General features: G+C 51.5%; 2 protein-coding genes across 2 annotated transcripts; both read right to left on the minus strand.

The window, feature by feature from the left end:
- Positions 1 to 1,403: 1,403 nt before the first annotated feature.
- On the minus strand, positions 1,404 to 11,999 carry wdr18 (WD repeat domain 18). Its single transcript, XM_056604288.1, has 10 exons — positions 11,738 to 11,999; positions 11,291 to 11,401; positions 9,114 to 9,247; positions 3,622 to 3,763; positions 2,822 to 2,965; positions 2,613 to 2,677; positions 2,409 to 2,533; positions 2,170 to 2,336; positions 1,957 to 2,022; positions 1,404 to 1,847 (listed from the first exon to the last, which is right to left on the minus strand). The coding sequence occupies exons 1-10, from the start codon at positions 11,945 to 11,947 to the stop codon at positions 1,731 to 1,733; spliced, it is 1,281 nt and encodes a 426-aa protein (XP_056460263.1). The 5' UTR covers positions 11,948 to 11,999; the 3' UTR covers positions 1,404 to 1,730.
- Positions 12,000 to 12,708: 709 nt separating this feature from the next.
- On the minus strand, positions 12,709 to 17,322 carry LOC130393405 (receptor expression-enhancing protein 6-like). Its single transcript, XM_056604091.1, has 6 exons — positions 17,190 to 17,322; positions 16,380 to 16,473; positions 16,019 to 16,157; positions 13,162 to 13,330; positions 12,938 to 13,074; positions 12,709 to 12,723 (listed from the first exon to the last, which is right to left on the minus strand). The coding sequence occupies exons 1-6, from the start codon at positions 17,320 to 17,322 to the stop codon at positions 12,709 to 12,711; spliced, it is 687 nt and encodes a 228-aa protein (XP_056460066.1).
- Between the last annotated feature and the right edge of the window lie 165 nt (positions 17,323 to 17,487).

Consider the following 17,487-nt stretch of genomic DNA (forward strand, 5'->3'; position numbering starts at 1 on the left):
CCCTGTAGACCCCTTAATCCCCAGAAGACCCCTTAAGCCAGGGTGTAACCCTTTCTGACTAACCACGCCTCCTCCCTGTCCTAACTCCGCCCCTCCCTCCTCAGCACTCCATGATCTACTTCTTCCACCACTACGAGCTTCCTGCCATCCTGCAGCAGATCCGCATCCAGGAGCTGCTGCTGCAGAACCAGCAGGCGGGCGCGGCCAACCAGACCGCCCTGCAGGACAACCTCAACAACAACACGCACCCCGCCCCCCCGCCCCCCGGGGCAGCCCCGCCCGCGGCCCCTGCCCCCCTCCAGCCCGCGGCCCCCGCCCCCCTCCAGTCCGCGGCCCCCGGCCCCGCCCCCCCAGGGCTGGACTGGGTCGCCCAGACGGCCGCAATCATCACAGAGGTTCTCAACTCCTCTGGCCCCACCCACCACCCACCAAGCCCCGCCCACATCCCACCTGGCCCCGCCCACAACCCAGCAGGTCTCGGGGACAGGGGGGCGGGGTCAGAGTTCGGGATGGGGGAGGGAGGAGGAGGGTCAGAAGATAAAAGTGTAGGCGGAGCTAGTAGCAGCACAGAGCTGTCAACCCCGTCCCCATGCCCTAGTCCTCCAATAGGAGAGCCTTTAAGCATAAGCCCCTCCCCTCAACCCACAGACTGGCTGGCCACGCCCCCACAGGCCACACCCCTCAGACAAAGCTCTGCCACAGACAATGACCAGACGGAGACCCCCGCCCTCTCCTGATCAAACACGTGCACACGTACGCACACGTACACACACGTACACACGTGACGCTGGGATGCCCCTGTCCTCCCCCTGTTGCCATCGTGAGGAGTTTGTTGGAATCGGACTGGCCACCACTTGTATAGTGGCCTTTGCAAATCATACTGGGAAATGGAGTGCCTAGGTGTCGCTGTGTGTAGCCGTTAGCTTAGCATGACAGGCAGAGCTACCCTCATACACTAAAGGGTCAGTGAATGTCTATCGCCACACCCATATGCTCCTGTAGGCCTGTTGCCATAGAGATGAGGTGCCCGTCGTCGTGGAGACGAGTCACGAAGTCTCCCATCATTAAAATATATGAAACCGATTCCTGCTGGTCCCGCGATGATGTGGTGCCTGAAGTACTACCACTCACCTAGTACTTCCTGGCTCTGTGTTAGTACTACTCTTAATGTATTCTGATTATTTACTCCAGTAAACGTGTGCCGATCGCCTTATCTGCACTCAAATGTCTCCTGGACTCGTCTTTACTGACAGTAAGAGGACTCGGAACACATTTAGAACATGCTCTGGTTAGCATAACCAGCTAGGACAGGCTAGTTCATAGTTAGTTGAACTAACCTGGCTCTGCTCTAACAAGGTAACTAACTAATCAGCGAACTAACTAGTAATGAACAGCCCTAGTTACACGCACACAACAACACAATCTTCAACACATCTGCTTTATTGTACAAAACATTCAGGTTATTACACTAATGAGGTGTTACGGGGGAGGAGTCAGGTGAGGGGGAGGAGGAGTCAGGTGAGGAGGAGTCAGGTGAGGAGGAGGAGGAGGAGTCAGGTGAGGAGGAGGAGGACTCGGGTGAGGAGGAGTCAGGTGAGGAGGAGTCGGGTGAGGAGGAAGAGGAGTCAGGTGAGGAGGAAGAGGAGTCAGGTGAGGAGGAAGAGGAGTCAGGTGAGGAGGAAGAGGAGTCAGGTGAGGAGGAAGAGGAGTCAGGTGAGGAGGAAGAGGAGTCAGGTGAGGAGGTGGGCGGAGAAGCTGTAGAGGTCCTTGTTGACCTTCTTCAGGGTGCGGACCTCCTCCTCCAGCTCGGCCAGACGCACCCTGGAGCCGTCCTCATCCCCCACCCGCTGGGACAGAGGGCAAAGGTCAGGGGTCAATGAGCTAGGGGTCTGTAGGGGTCAGTGAGCTAGAGGTCAGTGAGCTAGGGGCTAGAGGTCGGGGGTCATGGTTACTCACTTTGTCCGTGATGGCCGTCATGGTGGAGAAGAGCTTCTCTGCTTTCTGAAGATACGACTCCTCCTCCTACAGACACACAACCTGTTAGAGCACACACACACACACACACACACACACACACACACACACACACACACACACACACACACACACACACACACACACACACACACACACACACACACACACACACACACACACACACACACACACCTGTGTGTGGAGGCCGAGGCGCAGGCAGACGTCTCCGGAGTCGGGCCCCTCGGCGTGCTGGGAGGACGCCAGGTGCCGGCTGAGGCGTGGCAGGGGCGCGGCCGGCGCCCCCAGAGGGACCAGCATGTTGGCCGGGGCGGCCATGATGGAGCAGGTGGTCACCTGACCTGTAGCAGACACACACCATTTAACACACACACACGCCACACATACCACACACCACACACACCCCTACCTACCTTTCTGGGCGGAGCAGCGAAGGCTCTGCCTGCTCTGGACGTCCCAGAGCCGCATTGTCTCGTCGTGGGACCCCGACAGGAGGAGCGTCCCGTCCATCGACACCGACAGACAGCTCACCAGGTTCCTGTCCAGGACAACCAATCAGAGGGAAGCAGCAGTACACCTCACAAGAGTCTTAGCCTCTACCTGTTTTACTAATTTACCTGTGTCCTTTGAACACCTGGTTGCCGTCGCTTTCTGACTGGAACGTTTTATCTCGGCTTAAACTCTGAAATGAAACCAAAACATAAACAACCAACCTGTTAAAACCACGTCCACACACAAGTTGAGCCACGTTGATTTCCTGTTACACAGATGCTTATACAAGCTTTAGATACATCCATCTATAGATAAATCAGGCCAGTGAGTGTACCTGACTACACAGGGACACCTGGAAGATGTTTCCATCACTTCCTCCACAGAACAGGAAGTACTCGCAGGGATCCAGGGTCACCGACATGATGCTGACGTCAAACAGGATCGACAAGAGCAGCTCTCCTGAGCCCAGCTCCCACAGCTGGAGACGAGAGGCCGCCATAACATCTGCTTTAGAGGCCGCTATAACATCTGCTTTAGAGGCCGCCATAACATCTGCTTTAGAGGCCGCTATAACATCTGCTTTAGAGGCCGCCATAACATCTGCTTTAGCGGCCGCCATAACATCTGCTTTAGAGGCCGCCATAACATCTGCTTTAGAGGCCGCCATAACATCTGCTTTAGAGGCCGCCATAACATCTGCTTTAGGGGCCGCCATAACATCTGCTTTAGAGGCCGCCATAACATCTGCTTTAGAGGCCGCCATAACATCTGCTTTAGAGGCCGCTATAACATCTGCTTTAGAGGCAAACTATAACATCTGCTTTAGAGGCCGCTATAACATCTGCTTTAGAGGCAAACTACAACATCTGCTTAAGAGGCCGCTATAACATCTGCTTTAGAGGCCGCCATAACATCTGCTTTAGAGGCCGCTATAACATCTGCTTTAGAGGCATGGAAGTCAGTCACCGGTCAGTCCCCAATCAGTCAGTCACCAGTAAATGAGTCAGTCAGTGCCCAGTTAGTCAGTCAGTCACCAGTCAGTCAGTCACCAGTCAGTCATCAGTCAGTCAGTCAGTCAGTCAGTCAGTCAGTCAGTCAGTCGTCAGTCAGTCACCAGTCAGTCAGTCCCCCCACCTTGACGGTCTGGTCCAGCGAGGCTGTGGCCAGCCGGGCCTGCGGTCCCATCAGCCCACAGTGGAGGTCGGTGACGGGGAGGGAGTGGCGGGACAGCACGTGGAGAGGCTCGGGGCTGCAGCCCTGGTCCAGCTGCACCACACTGGACACACACCGTGACAAACACACCATCACACACACCCTATGACAAACACACACCAACACACACACACCTCGACAAGCACACACCATCACACACACACCCTATGACAAACACACACCAACACACACACACCCTATGACAAACACACACCAACCATGATAAACACACACCCTATGACAAACACACACATACCCTGACAAACACACCATCACACACACACCCTATGACAAACACACACACGCCCTATGACAAACATACACACACCATGACAAACACACACCATCCCACACGCACCCCATGACAAACACACACACTATGACAAACACACACACACCCTATGACAAAACACACACACCATGATAAAACACACACACCATGATAAAACACACACACACACACACACCATGATAAAACACACACACACACACCATGATAAAACACACACCATCACACAACTAGGGCTTTGACTTTTGCCCAAAAATCATATTCGAAGTTTGTTTGTTTATTAATATTCGAATATATTCGAATATTTATTAATAATATTCTGACCATTAAATTCCTTCAGTAAGACCTGGGCTGAATCTGAATACTTAGTACATACTATTTCTGTTCAGTGTCTACTACTTGACCGTACTACACTTGACAGTGTAGTACGGTCTACAGCTATGCGTACGCCTCTGAACGCTTCCGAACACCGCCGAAACTCCAACGGATGTTTGGAGATGACGTATCTCCCCTCAGATGCCGACAAATGACCTTGATTAGTTACCTGTTTTCCGCCTTGTCATCGTTGCTATTAAATTAAAAATGTCTCTTTTTACTTAATTACTTACTTTACTTTTTTAATGTCTCTTTTTTTCGCCGCTTTCTACGACGTCTTTCTAAGCCGCTGTTGGTAGTGTCGGGTCAGCCATCTCTTCTTCGTTCGTTACCAGACTCCGGTTGCATTGTGGGATAGCGTAGTGACCTACCGTTGTATACTGTGGCGATAGCACGCATTCGGAAACGGTTTCCGTACTACACAATGCGTACTGAGCATTCGGACGCGCTATATTTGTGACGTACTACAAAATACATACTATAAGTATGAGTATTCGGATTCAGCCATGGATTGGGCTTTGCGAGGTTTGTTTACCGGCGTTGCAGGTCTAAGGTCTGCCTAAGGTCACCGTGTGTGTTTGGAGGACAGCTCTGTGTAAGGCAGTGTGTGATTGGAGAACAAAGAGACGAACGAGAGCCTTCAGACCCCAAACACACCGAGCTGTCGTCTCCGGCCACGCGAGCTGTCCTCCAAACACACACGGTACACACACTGCCTTAAGGTGCGAACACACCAAGCGCGTTACTCGCGTACGACGCGTATAAAATTGGCAATTTTTCCATAGGGAACCATTGGTTTACGCGCGTATGAGACGCGTACACGCGTAAAGCAACATTTTACTCGCGTTAGGGGCGTATGAGGCGCGTATATATACGCGCGTATATATACGCGCGTACATATACGCGCGTATATATACGCGCGTACATATACGCGCGTACATATACGCGCGTACGCGAGGAGTTCAAAAAATTGAACTTTTTACGCTCATACGCGCCGCAATAGCCAATCAGCGTTGAGCTTGACCCGACGTCACTGGCAGAGAGTAGTGAGCTTGGACAGAAGCATACGGCCGACATCTTTCTTTATTCTGTGTGGAAATAGTAACATAGTTACGCCATTAAATGCTTTTATGGAAACATTTTTAGCGAGAAATGTGCATTTTACTTTCATAATGTTCGCTCGGTGAATGTGAAGGATGTTTGGTTTGATAGTTATGACGAAGAGGGAACGCTCCGTTCACTTGCATGGACAGAGTCTCTGGTTACTAAGCAACCTCAACGTCTTGGCGGACTATATATCTGCTGATCAACACTACGAATGCTGGAAACACACCAGACACACCATGTGAAGTTATTTAACCAGATTATTGTTATTTATATCCGAGATTATTTAATCTAATCCGATCTAAACTCTATCACCCAAACGCGACGGCGTTTGGGTTTCCTACCTCGGACTCCAGCGCAGCCATGTCCATGGCAGCCACGGCCGGCAACTTTCTTTATTCTGGGTGGAATAGTAACATAGTTACGCCATTAAATGCGTTTATGGAAACATTTCTAGCGAGAAATGTGCATTTTACTTTCATAATGTTCGCTCGGTGAATGTGAAGGATGTTTGGTTTGATAGTTATGACGAAGAGTGAACGCTCCGTTCACTTGCATGGCCAGAGTCTCTGATTGCTAAGCAACCTCAACGTCTTGGCGGACTATATATCTGCTGATCAACACTACGAATGCTGGAAACACACCAGACACACCATGTGAAGTTATTTAACCAGATTATTGTTATTTATATCCGAGATTATTTAATCTAATCCGATCTAAACTCTATCACCCAAACGCGACGGCGTTTGGGTTTCCTACCTCGGACTCCAGCGCAGCCATGTCCATGGCAGCCACGGCCGGCAACTTTCTTTATTCTGGGTGGAAATAGTAACATAGTTACGCCATTAAATGCGTTTATGGAAACATTTCTAGCGAGAAATGTGCATTTTACTTTCATAATGTTCGCTCGGTGAATGTGAAGGATGTTTGGTTTGATAGTTATGACGAAGAGTGAACGCTCCGTTCACTTGCATGGACAGAGTCTCTGATTGCTAAGCAACCTCAACGTCTTGGCGGACTATTTCTCTGCTGATCAACACTACGAATGCTGGAAACACACCAGACACACCATGTGAAGTTATTTAACCCGATTATTGTTATTTATATCCGAGATTATTTAATCTAACCCGATCCAAGCTCTATCATCTACCCAAACACAGCGGCGTTTGGGTTTCCTTCCTCGGACTCCTAAATCCAGCGCAGCCACAGGCTGGGGGGGGGGGGGGGTTTGGGCGGTCTCATATACGCGCGTATGCGTACGCGCGTATCTGACCATTTTTGACACAAAATGGTCAAGCAACATTTTAGGTGCGTTACGCGCGTACATGGTACGCGAGGTACGCGCTTGGTGTGTTCGCACCTTTAAGGTGCGAACACACCAAGCGCGTTACTCGCGTACGACGCGTATAAAATTGGCAATTTTTCCATAGGGAACCATTGGTTTACGCGCGTATGAGACGCGTACACGCGTAAAGCAACATTTTACTCGCGTTAGGGGCGTATGAGGCGCGTATATATACGCGCGTACATATACGCGCGTACATATACGCGCGTATATATACGCGCGGACATATACGCGCGTACATATACGCGCGTACGCGAGGAGTTCAAAAAATTGAACTTTTTACGCTCATACGCGCCGCAATAGCCAATCAGCGTTGAGCTTGACCCGACGTCACTGGCAGAGAGTAGTGAGCTTGGACAGAAGCATACGGCCGACATCTTTCTTTATTCTGTGTGGAAATAGTAACATAGTTACGCCATTAAATGCTTTTATGGAAACATTTTTAGCGAGAAATGTGCATTTTACTTTCATAATGTTCGCTCGGTGAATGTGAAGGATGTTTGGTTTGATAGTTATGACGAAGAGTGAACGCTCCGTTCACTTGCATGGACAGAGTCTCTGGTTACTAAGCAACCTCAACGTCTTGGCGGACTATATATCTGCTGATCAACACTACGAATGCTGGAAACACACCAGACACACCATGTGAAGTTATTTAACCAGATTATTGTTATTTATATCCGATATTATTTAATCTAATCCGATCTAAACTCTATCACCCAAACACCACGGCGTTTGGGTTTCCTACCTCGGACTCCAGCGCAGCCATGTCCATGGCAGCCACGGCCGGCAACTTTCTTTATTCTGGGTGGAATAGTAACATAGTTACGCCATTAAATGCGTTTATGGAAACATTTCTAGCGAGAAATGTGCATTTTACTTTCATAATGTTCGCTCGGTGAATGTGAAGGATGTTTGGTTTGATAGTTATGACGAAGAGTGAACGCTCCGTTCACTTGCATGGCCAGAGTCTCTGATTGCTAAGCAACCTCAACGTCTTGGCGGACTATATATCTGCTGATCAACACTACGAATGCTGGAAACACACCAGACACACCATGTGAAGTTATTTAACCAGATTATTGTTATTTATATCCGAGATTATTTAATCTAATCCGATCTAAACTCTATCACCCAAACGCGACGGCGTTTGGGTTTCCTACCTCGGACTCCAGCGCAGCCATGTCCATGGCAGCCACGGCCGGCAACTTTCTTTATTCTGGGTGGAAATAGTAACATAGTTACGCCATTAAATGCGTTTATGGAAACATTTCTAGCGAGAAATGTGCATTTTACTTTCATAATGTTCGCTCGGTGAATGTGAAGGATGTTTGGTTTGATAGTTATGACGAAGAGTGAACGCTCCGTTCACTTGCATGGACAGAGTCTCTGATTGCTAAGCAACCTCAACGTCTTGGCGGACTATTTCTCTGCTGATCAACACTACGAATGCTGGAAACACACCAGACACACCATGTGAAGTTATTTAACCCGATTATTGTTATTTATATCCGAGATTATTTAATCTAACCCGATCCAAGCTCTATCATCTACCCAAACACAGCGGCGTTTGGGTTTCCTTCCTCGGACTCCTAAATCCAGCGCAGCCACAGGCTGGGGGGGGGGGGGGGGGTTGGGCGGTCTCATCTACGCGCGTATGCGTACGCGCGTATGCGTACGCGCGTATCTGACCATTTTTGACACAAAATGGTCAAGCAACATTTTAGGTGCGTTACGCGCGTACATGGTACGCGAGGTACGCGCTTGGTGTGTTCGCACCTTTACACAGAGCTGTCCTCCACACACACACGGTACACACACTGCCTTACACAGAGCTGTCCTCCAAACACACACGGTGTTTGCTATGGTTACCGGTCTTGCGTGTTCCAACGGTTTATTAGGTTTCTAATAAATCGCTGTCTAATCAATACTTCATTCACTGCCTCTTCCGTGGTCACTACAATATTATGAATAGACTGCGTCGGGCTCTCCGACGTCTCTCCCTCTTGGCCTGCCCATAACAGGTTCCAATATTAAGGGCTGCCTAATACCTAAGGTCTAAGGTGACCTTGGGTGTCTTGAAAGGCGCCTCTAAATTAAATGTATTATTATTTATTATTAATATTTGTTCGAATTTTGAGTTCGGAGTTCGGAGTCAAAGCCCTTTCCAACACACACACACACACACACACACACACACACACACACACACACACACACACACACACACACACACACACACACACACACACACACACACACACACACACACACACACACACACACACACACACACAGTACCTGGCGAGGCGCCACACCAGGGCCAGGTTGTCTTTGCCTCCGGTGACGAGGTGGGAGGAGTCATCGGTGAACTTCACACAGCTGACGTCCTGGTAGTGTCTGTTGAGGACCGCCAGGAGGCCGCCCGTCGACACCTAGAAATTAGTATCTGTTATCCACTGGTGATGTCTAAACCTAGAGATCAGTATCTGTTATCTACTGGTGATGTCTAAACCTAGAGATCAGTATCTGTTATCCACTGGTGATGTCTAAACCTAGAGATCAGTATCTGTTATCCACTGGTGATGTCTAAACCTAGAGATCAATATCTGTTATCTACTGGTAATGTCTGCTACCATTAAATAAGAATAAGATTGTTAAAGACATCCAGACTGATGAGGTATAATATGTTCCAGTTACACATTTGAATATCAAAGAATGACAAGATATGATATGAATAATAACTAATATATAATAATTGTAATAATAATATTGTAGACATAAGGTCAGAAACACAGTGACTAATAAAGACTAATCTAGATATCAGACATGATCCCAAGGCTGAGTGACATCCGCTCCACTGATCGACAGCTTGATGAGGGCTGCCTCACCTCCTATAGGCAGTCAGTCCCCAGTCAGTCACCAGTCAGTCAGTCAGTCACCAGTCAGTCACCAGTCAGGCAGTCAGTCCCCAGTCAGTCACCAGTCAGTCACCAGTCAGTCCCCAGTCAGTCAGTCAGTCTCCAGTCAGTCAGTCAGTCAGTCACGCCGTCTACCCACTGTCCGTCCGTCAGCGGGAGACGGAAGGCGTGGCTGACAGATGGGGGAGGAGTCTTTGCAGAGACATACGTCAGCCAAGCCCGAGCATACGCGATCTGATTGGATGACGGATCCGTCACTGCCTGAAAAGTTGAAAATTGTTCAACTTTCATGACGGAGCCGACGGATATAACGGAACGGATGGACCCACAATGCATTGCGGCTCTGCCCCATTCAAAGTCGATGGGATCCGTCTGTTGACGGATGCAATGGGCAAGAGGGGTCAGTCACCAGTCAGTCAGTCCCCAGTCAGTTAGTCCCCAGTCAGTCCCCAGTCAGTCAGTCCCTAGTCAATCAGTCCCCAGTCAGTCAGTCCCTAGTCAATCAGTCAGTAACCAGTCAGTCAGTCAGTCACCAGTCAGTCAGCAGTCAGTCCCCAGTCAGTCAGTCCCCAGTCAGTCAGTCAGTCACCACTCAGTCAGCCACCAGTCAGTCAGTCAGTCAGTCAGTCACCAGTCTGTCAGTCAGTCCCCAGTCAGTCAGTCACCAGTCAGTCAGCCACCAGTCACGCCCCGTGCCCACTACCTCCGTCAGTTGACTGATCTCCATTGACTTTGAATGGGGACGGACGCGCAATGCATTGTGGGTCCGTCCGTTCCGTTGGAGCCTTCGGCTCAGTCAAAAAGTTGAAAAATGTTCAACTTTTTCGGCAGCGACGGATCCGTCATCCAATCAGATCGCGTATGCAAATGTAAGCACTGTGACGCGACTCGGGCTCTGACGATACTGGAAAGCGGGTAATCTTGCCTCGCAACAAGCAGGAAGAAGCGGGAAGAACCCGGCGAAGCGATCTGATTGGCTGACGGATGCCTCTGCAAAGACTACTCCCCCATCAGTCAGCCACGCCTTCCCACGTCCGTTGACTGACGGAGGTAGTGGGCATGTAGGGTCAGTCCGTCGTCAGTCAGTCACCAGTCTGTCAGTCAGTCAGTCAGTTGTCAGTCAGTCAGTCACCAGTCAGTCAGTCAGCCACCAGTCAGCCAGCCACCAGTCAGTCCGTCGTCAGTCAGTCACCAGTCTGTCAGTCAGCCACCAGTCAGTCCGTCGTCAGTCAGTCACCAGTCTGTCAGTCAGTCCCCAGTCAGTCAGTCAGTCCGTCGTCAGACCCCAGTCAGTCAGTCCGTCCCCAGTCAGTCCGTCGTCAGTCCCCAGTCAGTCAGTCCGTCCCCAGTCAGTCAGTCAGTCCCCAGTCAGTCAGTCAGTCCGTCGTCAGTCCCCAGTCAGTCCGTCGTCAGTCAGTCAGTCCGTCAGTCCGTCGTCAGTCAGTCAGTCAGTCCGTCGTCAGTCCCCAGTCAGTCAGTCGTCAGTCCGTCGTCAGTCAGTCTGTCGTCAGTCAGTCAGTCAGTCAGTCAGTCAGTCACCAGCCAGTCCCGGCTCACCTCCCACAGGTAGAGGGCCTCTGCGATCCCGGCGGCGAGGAACAGTCCGTTGGGGGCGGCGGTCAGACAGGTCACCACCCCGGGACACACCATCCTCTGCAGCAGCTGGTCCTGAGATCAACACACCGAGTTAACACACACACACACACACACACACAGTACAGTTTATCACGATTACATTCAGTAGACTAATTAATGTTGGTATATATTTTATGAATAGGGCTTTCTAAGGAGGATTAGAAAGGGCCACGGTTAGGGGCTAACCCTAGCTCTCTAAAGAGGATTAGGGTTTATCAGGGTATATTAGGGTAAATAGAGTATATTAAAGTTAGATCACCACATAGAGTTTAGTATTGGCTGTATAGAGATGAAGACGGTTGTGTTGAGTATGAGAGTAACTCACATCAGATGAGTATAAGTATTAAAGGTAGTATTATTCGGTACTACCTTCCTTTGTATCTCCCACACGTTGATGAAGTTCTTGCCCAGTTGGGCCCCCAGGAGCCACCGGTCGTCTAGGACGGCCAGGCCACGGGCCGAGGTGTTTCCCCCCCGGTAGGAGACCAGGTTGGCCCCGGAGTGGAGGTCCGACACCGTGCAGTTCCACAGCAGGGAGGACGAGTCCGTGCTCACGATCACTTCCATGGGCGCTGACATCTTGGCTTCTTCACCGAAAACACGAGCCGGCGAGAGTTCAGAGCGTCACGGCGGAGGTGCATTGTGGGATTTGTAGGAATGTAGTCTCCGGGTAGACTCTTGAGAGTTGACTCGTTATAGCTCAGTAAATAGTGTATATTAGGGTAAATAGTGTATATTAAGGTAAATAGCTCAGCAAATAGTGTAAATAAGGGTAAATAGTAAATATTGGCCCTGCTAGTTGCTTACAAGCTTTCTTTTTATTTCGTGTAAAAAAGTGAGCATAAATATTATGAATTTCCTATCAAATTCACTTTGTCATTCAAACATAGCCGACTAGCCTCGGACAATAGGCAACATGCTCTATGTATAGGCTATAGGCTAATAGGCTACAGCTGACGTCAATAACAACAGTTTTACTAACAATGACAGTATCATCATCACAATACGTATATATTACATAATACATTATATATCAGGATGTTATGATCAAATAATACAAATGTTGTAAATGAATACTGCTGAATGATGAATTATTTTTAACAAATGTATACATTTTTGATACATTATGTTGTAGGCCTACATACTTATAAATATTAATAATAATAATTTGGATTGTATCAGCGCCGTCGTCCTCCACCTCCTCCTCTTCCTCATCGTCCTCAACCACCGCCTCCTCTTCCTCCTCCTTTTCCTCCTCCTCCTCCTCCTCCTCCAGCTCCTCCTCCACCTCTTCCTCCACCACCTCCTCCTCCACCTCTTCCTTCTCCTCCTCCTGGAGTTTAGCCCAGAAACGGCTGCAACAGAAAGAATACAAAATCTACTGCTATAGATTATCTACGTTCACTTCTATCACTAACTAGGGGACTAGGCTCCTAGTATTTAGGGTTCTAGGAACCATGTAGTGTCCTAGGGTCCAAGTATTTAGGGTTCAGGACCATGTAGGGTCCAAGGGGCTAGGGTCCTAGTATTAAGGGTTCCAGGACTGTGTAGGGTCCTAGGTTGACCTACGGGGCGTTCAGGCGGGGTGTCCGTGCGGGGGTCCGGTTGGGGGTCCGCCGGGCTGGGTAAGCTCTTCTGGGGGTCCCGGCCCATCTGGGCTGAAGGCGGGGTCAACAGAGACTGGTTCTTCAGCAGAGTACAAAGTACTGAAGAAGAGAAGAATATTCCATCAGAGGGTGATACTTGAACAACAAAGGATGAAGAGGAGCAGGTCTGGTGGAGACGGTCCTCACCTTCTCTGGTCATGGCCTCGGCGGCGCTCATGGCCTTCCCACTGAGGTCGTTCATCATGCCGTCCACCGCGGCCTCGTGGCGCAGGAATAACGGCCGCACCACCCGGTTGTAGATCACCTGGGAGCCGTTCCACGCCACCGGGGCCATGCACCACAGCAGGAACAGGCACTGCGGCAGAACGTTAGGCACTAGTGAGCAGGTCACTGGGGAGCGGGGCACTGGGGAGCAGGTCACTGGGGAGCAGGTTACCGGGGAGCAGGTTACCGGGGAGCAGGTCATTAGGGAGCAGGTCACTGGGGAGCAGGTCACTGGGGAGCGGGGCACTGGGGAGCAGGGGACCGGGGAGCAGGTTACCGGGGAGCAGGTCATTAGGGAGCAGGTCACTGGGGAGCGGGGCACTGGGGAGCAGGGGACCAGGGAGCAGGGGACCGGGGAGCAGGTCACTGGGGAGCGGGGCACTGGGGAGCAGGGCACTAGTGAGCAGGGCACTGGGGGGCAGGGGACCGGGGAGCAGGTCATTAGGGAGCAGGTCACTAGTGAGCAGGGCACTGGGGAGCAGGGGACCGGGGAGCAGGTCACTGGGGAGCAGGGCACTGGGGAGCAGGTCACTAGTGAGCAGGTCACTAGTGAGCAGGGCACTAGTGAGCAGGGCACTGGGGAGCAGGGCACCGGGGAGCAGGTCACTAGTGAGCAGGTCACTGGTGAGCAGGTCACCAGGGAGCAGGGCACTGGGGAGCAGGTCACTAGTGAGCAGGGCACTGGGGAGCAGGGGACCGGGGAGCAGGGCACTGGGGAGCAGGTCACTAGTGAGCAGGTCACTAGTGAGCAGGGCACTAGTGAGCAGGGCACTGGGGAGCAGGGCACCGGGGAGCAGGTCACTAGTGAGCAGGTCACTGGTGAGCAGGTCACCAGGGAGCAGGGCACTGGGGAGCAGGTCACTGGTGAGCAGGTCATTAGGGAGCAGGGCACTAGTGAGCAGGGCACTGGGGAGCAGGGCACTAGTGAGCAGGTCACTGGGGAGCAGGTCACTAATGAGCAGGGCACTGGGGAGCAGGGCACTAGTGAGCAGGTCACTGGGGAGCAGGTCACTGGGGAGCAGGTCACTGGGGAGCAGGTCACTAGGGAGCAGGTCACTGGGGAGCAGGGCACTGGGGAGCAGGGCACTAGTGAGCAGGTCACTGGGGAGCAGGTCATTAGGGAGCAGGTCACTGGGGAGCAGGTCACTGGTGAGCAGGTCACTGGTGAGCAGGTCATTAGGGAGCAGGGCACTAGTGAGCAGGGCACTGGGGAGCAGGGCACTAGTGAGCAGGTCACTGGGGAGCAGGTCACTAGTGAGCAGGGCACTGGGGAGCAGGGCACTAGTGAGCAGGTCACTGGGGAGCAGGTCACTGGGGAGCAGGTCACTGGGGAGCAGGTCACTAGGGAGCAGGTCACTGGGGAGCAGGGCACTGGGGAGCAGGGCACTAGTGAGCAGGTCACTGGGGAGCAGGTCATTAGGGAGCAGGTCACTGGGGAGCAGGTCACTAGGGAGCAGGGCACTGGGGAGCAGGGCACTGGGGAGCAGGGCACTGGGGAGCAGGGCACTGGGGAGTAGGTCATTAGGGAGCAGGTCATTAGGGAGCAGGTCACTGGGGAGCAGGTCACTGGGGAGCAGGTCATTAGGGAGCAGGTCATTAGGGAGCAGGTCATTAGGGAGCAGGTCATTAGGGAGCAGGTCATTAGGGAGCAGGGCACTGGGGAGCAGGGCACCAGAGCTAAACACTAGACCGTTACTCAATAGTGAGCAGGTCACTAGGGAGAAGGTCACCACAGTTAAACACTAGAGCGTTAGTCACTAGTGAGCAGGTCACCAGAGTTAGACACTAGACCATTTGTCACTGGGGAGCAGGTCACCAGAGTTATTAACTAGAGTTAAACACTTGACTGTTAGTCACTAGTGGGCAGGTCACCAATGTTAAACACTAGAGAGTTCATACACTGTCCTGTATTGTGCCGTACATCTACCCACCAGGTCATCTGGTATCTAGCCTCCAGGTCACGGTGCCTCTAGCCTCCAGGTCACGGTGCTTCTAGCCTCCAGGTCACGGTGGCTCTAGCCTCCAGGTCACGGTGGCTCTAGCCTCCAGGTCACGGTGCTTCTAGCCTCCAGGTCACGGTGCCTCTAGCCTCCAGGTCACGGTGGCTCTAGCCTCCAGGTCACGGTGCCTCTAACCTCCAGGGCACGGTGGCTCTAGCCTCCAGATCACGGTGGCTCTAGCCTCCAGATCACGGTGGCTCTAGCCTCCAGATCACGGTGGCTCTAGCCTCCAGGTCACGGTGGCTCTAGCCTCCAGGTCACGGTGCCTCTAACCACCAGGTCACGGTGCCTCTAACCTCCAGGTCACGGTGGCTCTAGCCTCCAGATCACGGTGGCTGTAGCCTCCAGGTCACGGTGGCTCTAGCCTCCAGGTCACGGTGGCTGTAGCCTCCAGGTCACGGTGCCTCTAGCCTCCAGGTCACGGTGGCTCTAGCCTCCAGGTCACGGTGCCTCTAACCTCCAGGTCACGGTGCCTCTAACCTCCAGGTCACGGTGGCTCTAGCCCCCAGGTCACGGTGGCTCTAGCCTCCAGGTCACGGTGGCTCTAGCCTCCAGGTCACGGTGGCTCTAGCCTCCAGGTCACGGTGGCTGTAGCCTCCAGGTCACGGTGGCTGTAGCCTCCAGGTCACGGTGGCTCTAGCCTCCAGGTCACGGTGGCTCTAGCCTCCAGGTCACGGTGGCTCTAGCCTCCAGGTCACGGTGGCTCTAGCCTCCAGGTCACGGTGGCTCTAACCTCCAGGTCATGGTGGCTCTACTGGTGGAGAGGATCTGACCATCACCTTGAAGGCATAGTAGAAGGGGAACCAGTAGAGGAAGATATCAGAGAAGAACTCCCCCAGACTGAAGACCCCATAGACCACCCAGTAGGTCAGCCACTTGGTGTCGTCCTCTTTGTTCTCACTCTCGATGGCCTTCACACTGCACAGGGGTCAGTGTTTAGAACACAGTAAATGAAGGAGGAACTTTCACAGGTGACTTGAAGCAGCTTTTGTCCATCGTTGCTCCTTTCCAGGAAATAACGGATATACTTTCCTTATACTTATAGTAGTCATGAATAATACACAGGATATACTTTACTAATACTTATAGTACTCATCGGTAATACCAAGGATATCATTTGCTAATACTTAAAGTACTCACGAGTAATACGCAGGATAGACGAAGCCGATGAGGTTACAAAGGAGAGAGGCTCCGTATCCATAAACCAGATAGAGTCCAGTTAGAGACACTGCCCCTAGTGGACACACAGTAGATAATACACCTTTATTAAACTGTTCCCCTAATGGACACACAGGGGATAATACACCGTTACTAAACGGTTCCCCTAGTGGACACACAGGGAGATAATACACCTTTACCAATCTCTGCTCATAGTAGACACACAGGGGATATACATATTTAGTACAGTGTGCCCATAGTGGACAAACAGGGAGATAATACAACTTAACCTCACTAACTTGCTAAGTGCTAGCTCCAGGCTAATAGCCTACTCTAGGTTAATGGCTATCTCTCCGGACAAGTTGTCTTCCAGAGTCCCCGAGAAGTTGGTGGCACTTTTATCGACTTTCATTATCAACAGGTAGACAGTAACGTTTACATCAACAGGTAAACAATAAAGCTGCACTAACAGGTCAACAGTAATGTTACACTAAGAGGTGAACAGTAACGTTACAAAGAGGTCAACAGTAAAGTGACACTTAGAGGTCAACAGTAATGTTACAGTAACAGATCAACAGTGTGTTACACTACCAGGTAAAGAGAAACAGGTGTCCAGGCAGGATTAGGGACCACGTGACCAGCCGCCGGCTTGCGGCTTAACGTGATGGACCTTTATAAACACTATTAACTATAACTGCACTCAAACGAACCCTAAACGAACAGACCCAGAGCGTGTTAGTATGTTTTAACAGTGCAGCCGTCAGAAGCGTGCTAGCATGTTCTAATACGCACCGAGGGCCAGGATCTTCCTCCTCACGCCGGTGCTCTCCTCCAGCCGTCCCAGGACGGAGCTCAGCGGGCTGGGCTCCGTGAGGAGCCGCTCCGCGCGCTCCCGCAGCCCCCCGAGGATCTCCGCGAACCCCATATGGAGGATGGAGATCGATATCTGATGCTATTGTTATAATCCAGATATGATCTAGATATCTCTCTCCAAAACCGCTGACTGCACTCCTCAATCCGGTCTGATGAGTGAGCTCTGTGTGTGTGTGTGTGTGTGTGTGTGTGTGTGTGTGTGTGTGTGTGTGTGTGT

Source organism: Gadus chalcogrammus, chromosome 12 (assembly GCF_026213295.1).
Source record: "Gadus chalcogrammus isolate NIFS_2021 chromosome 12, NIFS_Gcha_1.0, whole genome shotgun sequence".
Taxonomy (NCBI): Eukaryota; Metazoa; Chordata; class Actinopteri; order Gadiformes; family Gadidae; genus Gadus; species Gadus chalcogrammus.

Bases quoted from the DNA above. Each gene is read 5' to 3' on its own strand.
- LOC130393405 (XM_056604091.1), bottom strand. From the start codon at position 17,322: ATGGGGTTCGCGGAGATCCTCGGGGGGCTGCGGGAGCGCGCGGAGCGG. The intron at 16,474-17,189 runs GTGCGTATTAGA...TGTGTCCACTAG, and splicing joins GAGGAAGATCCTGGCCCTCG to GGGCAGTGTCTCTAACTGGA. The intron at 16,158-16,379 runs GTGAGTACTTTA...ACCCCTGTGCAG, and splicing joins GTCTATCCTGCGTATTACTC to TGTGAAGGCCATCGAGAGTG.
- wdr18 (XM_056604288.1), bottom strand. From the start codon at position 11,947: ATGTCAGCGCCCATGGAAGTGATCGTGAGCACGGACTCGTCCTCCCTG. The intron at 2,023-2,169 runs GTGTGTGTGTGT...GTGTGTCTGTAG, and splicing joins GCCTCGGCCTCCACACACAG to GAGGAGGAGTCGTATCTTCA. The intron at 1,848-1,956 runs GTGAGTAACCAT...CCTCTGTCCCAG, and splicing joins TGACGGCCATCACGGACAAA to CGGGTGGGGGATGAGGACGG.